This window comes from Carya illinoinensis, chromosome 2 (genome assembly GCF_018687715.1).
Source record: "Carya illinoinensis cultivar Pawnee chromosome 2, C.illinoinensisPawnee_v1, whole genome shotgun sequence".
NCBI classification, from domain to species: domain Eukaryota; kingdom Viridiplantae; phylum Streptophyta; class Magnoliopsida; order Fagales; family Juglandaceae; genus Carya; species Carya illinoinensis.
The window spans coordinates 7,954,945-7,961,240 of record NC_056753.1 but is presented as its reverse complement, the minus strand read 5'-3'; the positions used below and the strand labels follow the sequence as shown (position 1 = coordinate 7,961,240).

General features: G+C 36.8%; 1 protein-coding gene across 1 annotated transcript; it reads right to left on the bottom strand.

Moving 5' to 3' along the window:
- LOC122299775 (cyclic nucleotide-gated ion channel 1-like) lies at window positions 1–5,949 on the bottom strand. The gene is made up of 9 exons (XM_043110215.1): window positions 5,575–5,949; window positions 4,535–4,699; window positions 3,429–3,960; window positions 2,613–2,825; window positions 2,231–2,541; window positions 1,983–2,094; window positions 1,351–1,587; window positions 868–1,265; window positions 1–456 (listed from the first exon to the last, which is right to left on the bottom strand). Exons 2-9 carry the CDS (start codon window positions 4,564–4,566, stop codon window positions 156–158), a joined length of 2,136 nt encoding a protein of 711 aa, XP_042966149.1. The 5' UTR covers window positions 4,567–4,699; window positions 5,575–5,949; the 3' UTR covers window positions 1–155.
- Window positions 5,950–6,296: the final 347 nt, after the last annotated feature.

Here is a 6,296-nt window from a genome sequence, read left to right as displayed (position 1 = left end):
TGACACATGAGAACACAGTGATCTAGATTATTAAGTTGGAAGTTGGGTAAATAATACATGCAATAAACAAAACTATGGATTCAAAAACCTTTATGTAAAAACAATTACTGCGTTATAATCAACTTGAAACAGCATATATACTACTTTTAATGACGTTAAGCAGTGAAATCAGGATCGGTAGGTTTCTGTGGCAGCAACTGTAGCACTCTTTGTGGTGCCCTGGTGGGGCGTGCTGCAGCCCTTTTCCGTTTCAAGGTTCGAAGTGCATTGGCAGCGAACCTTGATGCGTAAATAGTTGCACCAAGATTAACCGAGGTGCCAGCTTCATTTGCCAAAGCAACTTGCTGTCCGTATTCTGAGTCGCGCAATGCCATCTCAAGCTTTCTCTTACAGTGTCGGCGCCAAGCTGATTGGATAAAACATGCCGCCCATGTCCTCCATTGTAGTGAGTAGAACCTGAAAGTCATATTTGCACAATTAGATAAGGAAGGATCGTCAAATCATCGTTTGTTCCATTAGATTTATTTAGTTATATTATATTCTTTAACATTTTCGGGTTAAACTCTCTTCAATGATTAGGGTGTAGAAAGAATTCGAACCCAAGATTTTTACTTTAATTTCATATGAAATGGTCCTTTGTCCTAAAAATTTAAATTGAAGGAAATAAATAGATTTATTTATTTATATTAGAGATTGATTTAATTATTTATATTATATCCATTCACGCAAATGGGAAAGGTAATCAGGATTCTAATCAGGATTAAACATAACTTTTAGCCTTTCCTCCCTGTTAGTGTTGCCTCGATTTGTTTAAACAGCCATGAGATAGTAATCCAGAAAGTGCATAAGCATGGTTTAAATCCTTGCCTGAAAATCTGTTGGAGCTCTTTGCTACGAAGTTTCCGACTCTGAGAAGCTACAGTCTTCAAGTCTTCGGCCATCAGCGCAAAGGCTTCAACCTCTGTTTTTGCTTGCACTGTTCTAGTTGAGATGGGGAATTTGGGGGCCGAGGTCTGGGGATCCAAGGCCCAAGTAAGAAGCTCTTCACCACAAAAGTCACCAGCATTAAGATCAGCAGAGTTGAAGAAACCAGTTCTTCCACCATTGGTAGTCGTGGTGGCTAGGTTTCCTCGAATGATAAAGAGCATCTCGTCCACTGGATCCCCTTCACGAACAATGTAGCTCTTGTCTGTGTAAAGCACTGGCTTGAGACGATCAACCAGCGGATCCCACAGTTGCTGATCCATGTTTTTGAACATGGGCACCTTACAGATAAAAATTGACTAGATGAACAACTTAGCTGATAATTGGGCGAAAAGATGTACAAAAACAACCAACAAAAACACTCACTCCCATGAGAAGATCCAAGCAAAGATGGCGCTTTATGTCCTTCCTGAGGTCCTTAGGAAGGTTACGAATGAGTTTCTCTTCCTCGACGCCTCTGGTTTCCTGCCATTTGTATTGTTCATATCGTCTGACCCGCTCCCTTAAGTTATCAGGGAGCATACGTTGGGACATCCACTGTTCTGCATCAGTCCTTCTCACTCTCATTTCTTCTACTTTCACTGTTGTGGATTGCAGATATTTCTATAAGCAGCACAAGAAAAATTGATCATATAGCAGCTTATTCCATTCTAAAACTATTGTGGGTTCTGCAGAAAATTTCCAGTCGAGTGAGTGGATGGAATTGTGAAGAACAGACCCAATTCAAGTTTCTGTTGGCAATATGTCAGTTAGCAGGTTAAAATAGAGCTGCAGAATTGTTGAGAATAAACATACCTCAGAGGTATTAATTGGATACCAAAGAAGTATAATGCATGTTTGACATGTGATGAATAGAAGGTGGTCTGATTTTCTATAAGCCTATCAGTTAGAAGGTCTAGATGAGGTGCATATGCACAAAATTCAAAATATTTGAACATAATCATCTCAAGATGCTACGACAGTAGCTTGCTAAGAGAATCCGAGGACCAAAGAACTACCTGCATATTACCAATAAGTAACGAGAACAAGACCAATCCAAAGATGGCTATGAAAACAGCAAAGGCTATCTCCCAAACATATGTGCTTGTTGACAGGTTTTGCCCAAGAGAACTGAGGAAACAAAAAAGATAAGGTACAAGTTAAAAAAGCCTTCAGCTCTAAAGCATTAGCTGAAGCCTGACAATGTGGTCAATCTTGCTATCTATAACTAACTATGAATTTAATTTGAGGATTATGTATTACTAACCTCAGATTACGCAGACCCCACCAAAAGCAGTAGGAGAATTTCTTTAGAAAAGCTCTTGATTCCACCACTCCAGACCTCAGAACATCAGTAAAAATTCCAAAGTTGAAGACAGTTAAATTCTCAATATCATCAGGCTTGATAAAAGGGCAAGGCAGACTTAGATTTCCCAAACTTGTACTACGGTTAATATAACCGTCAATATCACAGTAAAAATATTTTCGACAATCATCCTGACCCTGATTCTTGCACCGTTCCTGCCAGCATGCATCCCATTGCTCAATGGCAAACAAGTACCAAAAAGCACCAACTACCTGGTATATCGAATTAATTTTGATCAGAAATCTTGGAATAGGCCGAATAATCAAGTAACGTATAAACTTACATGACTTGCAAGCATGTAGAGGAACAGATTATAAGCAGCTGCAGCCCATGCAGTCTCAGTCAGTATGCCAGATGTTCTTGTTACTTCTACATATAGTGGATAGATCCGCCAAAGCCTCGGCACATATTGGGAGAAGATTACAAACTTCAATATTTCCTTAATGACCAATGAAACTTCAGTTTTTAAATTGGGAGCGATAGCGAAAACTACAACCTGAACATAATAAGCAGAACACATCCAAAATTGTAAGACTAATCATGTGGATATTAACAATATCTCAGAATATCTGTGAATAGTAGTAAAATAATTTGAGAATATCGGAAAACAGTTGTGTTTCCAAACTGGTCCTAACACTCTATATATATAGTTCATTCTTTTACATCAAGCAATTAACAAAATTTTCAGCTTGAGTCATAGTCACCAGAATTTTCTGCATTTCAACATATTTATGTATGCATAATGTTTCTTCCAAAATATCATCACTTTCTAGAGCTCTCAGAAAGTAGACTAATAAATCACTTCTGCAATTGGTAATAACCAAATAGTTTTTCAGTGCGTGTAAAATCCGACCTACTAGCATATACAGACATTTGGGAGCAATGCATCATGTGGCTGCTATTCCTTAAGAGATTCTCTCTGTCATGTTCTCTAGTAGTGGAATACATGTTGGGAAGCAAATTTTCTTTTATCAAATTGTGAACGTATGACTACCACAGGTCCAAACTGAATACTTTGTTGAATGTTGAAAGGCCATAGAGTTTCTAGTAACAAATGAAATTACTGATGCTTGAGATTGATTGAGAGTCGAATGCATACCTGTGGCAGTGGGAGAATTGATAGAATGTCAATAATGAAGTGTGTGAATAGGTATCTTTTTGCTATAGCCATACGATCCTCAATCAACCCACCCCTTCCAAACCCTCGAGATGCCGGGAGGAAAATTGCTGTATTGAATCTAATCAATATATGAATTGCATAAAAGGCATCTATGGCGGATCGAATAACACAAGCAATGATTGCCAGTCTCTTGTCTAAATCTAAGCATGTGTCCCCATTCTTCTCCATCACAGGGATGTAAAAGAACAATGGGTCCACAGCCACTGATATCACACAAGAAAGCACAAATAGTTTGTTCCATGTTTGTAGAAATTGATCCTGTGGATCAAAGACTTCCCAAGTACGACCAGACTCTTTTTTTGGCCGATCCCCTACAGAACGGGTGCTTATTTGTTTCGTTTTTAAACTTTTAACTCTCTCAACTCCTCTCTGAAAACTCTCCAAAACTCTGCCAAAAGCCAGTCTGATGTTTCTTGGATATTTCTGCCCAAAACTCGAAGATCTCTCTAACCTGGATGAAAGAACAGATATCAAAATGTCAGCAGCTATACAAGTACTTAATTGTACACTACCAAAATCCAATCACTACTTGAGATGGCCAATGACAGGAATGCCTAACTACACAATCCTGCACTAATTACGAAAATTGGAAGAACTAGTGCAACCCTTAGCTCAGGACATTAGGATTATGCACCTTATGTTTTTTAGACAAAATGGTGATTGTAACAATTTGAATTACTACCAATCACCCGCGTGATCATCTTGGTCATTTGATCCTTACAGAATTTACTACAAAAGATAGAATGCATTAGGGGGATCCTCTTGTAATGTTCTTTTAGAAGGTTCCACTTAGAAAGTTCCAGAATAGTTTCAGGCTCGTTTATATATTAAGAATATATGTGATTAATAGTAGTGAAATAATTTATAAATAGTCGTGAAAAAGTATTGAATAGTTTGTAAATAACGATAAAATAGTTTAAGAATATCTGAGAACAATTTTGTTCCCAAACAGACCCTCAAGGTATTCAAGACACATGCACATAAAATCGTGTCGGAAAAGTTAAAATCTAACCCTAAAAACTAACCTTACAAACGTACGTCTCCTGCAGAAATCCATGACTTTGGCCAGTTAGAAGTCAAGAATGAAGAGCCCAAGTACTCTTGATTTAGAGGAGCGAGCTTTATTTACAGCTATCAAGTGCTGAAAGCCAGGCCGCCCCGCAGAAGTACAAGTTCAAGTTTGATATTCTCTACAAAGGAGGAATCACAGAATAAGCCACGCCATATATGTAAGATAAGATCAGCAAGTGTAAGAAGTACGATATTTATAACAGTTTCGTGACCAAGATCATGTATAGCTTGTAGACCTGGAAGTAGTCAATCTATCAAGTACGTCTACTAGACAAATTAATAATTAAACGTGTAAGATGGTCTCATCACATTCTACGCCCACCTAATCCCATTTTTACAATCCGCAGTATAAATTATTTGGAACTTAGAAGTCTTGAGAGAGACAGAAAGACATGACTAATAAAAGATCAAAGCAAAGCAAGTTTATCAATTGGACAAATATTGAATGCTCAGAAAAACAAAATAAGTGGTAGACAACTGGTCTTTTTTTATCATTTATTAAAAAAAATGGAAATTACCTAACCAGAAGCATAAGTAAGTCAAACAAAAATAAAATATTTCAAAACAGATGTGAAGAAAATATCTAAGAAAACAAGAATGAACGCAAAGAAAAAATTTTATATGATCGATTATAGTCACAGAAGCAAGGGAATGTAAAGAAGATATCTAAGAAAACAAAAGCGGGTTTAGCTAACTAATTCTGTTTGGTTTCAGAGAAAAAGTGAGGCTTCATGATACATGATGTTTTACTACTGCGGTTTCAATATCCATATCTCAACTCAGAAAATGGAAAGTTACCCAGAAACATACAATGAAAAAAGCTATATATCAGCTCTATGGACGTTAGCTGAGAAAGTAAAAAGGACCCAAAAGAAGACAAAAGGAAAAGAAGTTATCTGCTTATCTGAATATGTTGTCGTGCTTTTCAAACCAAAAACCATATTTACTGAGGCCAAGTTATCGAACTAAACTCAATCAAACTAAAAGTTCTTACTCTCTCCGAGGTTGCTTTTCCTTTTCTTTCTCTTTCCGACCGTACGCTTGTATTAAACAAACAGAAAATTGACCTGAATCATTCTTAGGACTTGTGTTTTCTTGAATGAAAACATGGGTGCTACTTGCTTGGCGAAGAACCGGCCGGTAACAGAGAGCGAATTCAAGTATATTACACCGAATGCAGAGAGAGTACTATTCAGCCTTGCTTACATTTGTTTTGATTTCATGGAAGATCAGAAACAAGAAGAATGGTGCTAAGTATTTGAAGAAGCTCCTTGAGGAAAATGACAAAGACCTCAGGAGAAAGAAAGTTCGCGGAGAGATTATCCAGTGGTGACTGCCGTTGCTGGTAGAAGCAAATAACAAAAGTGAACAGAAGAACAGGTTAAGTCAGCGCGAGGGAAGAGTCTAGCCGCCAATAAATTATTTTGAGAGCTATTTGGATGAGGCCCACATGCACAGAAGCATAGAACTTTCGTCGATACGTCCTAACCGCGGTCATGACCCATAACGCGTATTCGTAAAGAGTTTTCTTATATATAAATAAAGTAACTTATTATTTTATATATTAATAATAATTTTTATATATTTAAATTTTAAATTAATATTATTTTTAATAAAATTTATTTTTTAATTAATTATAATAAATTAATACACATATTAATAAATAATTATACTTATAACTAGATTTTTTCATTCATTAAAAAATTGAAAAGAACT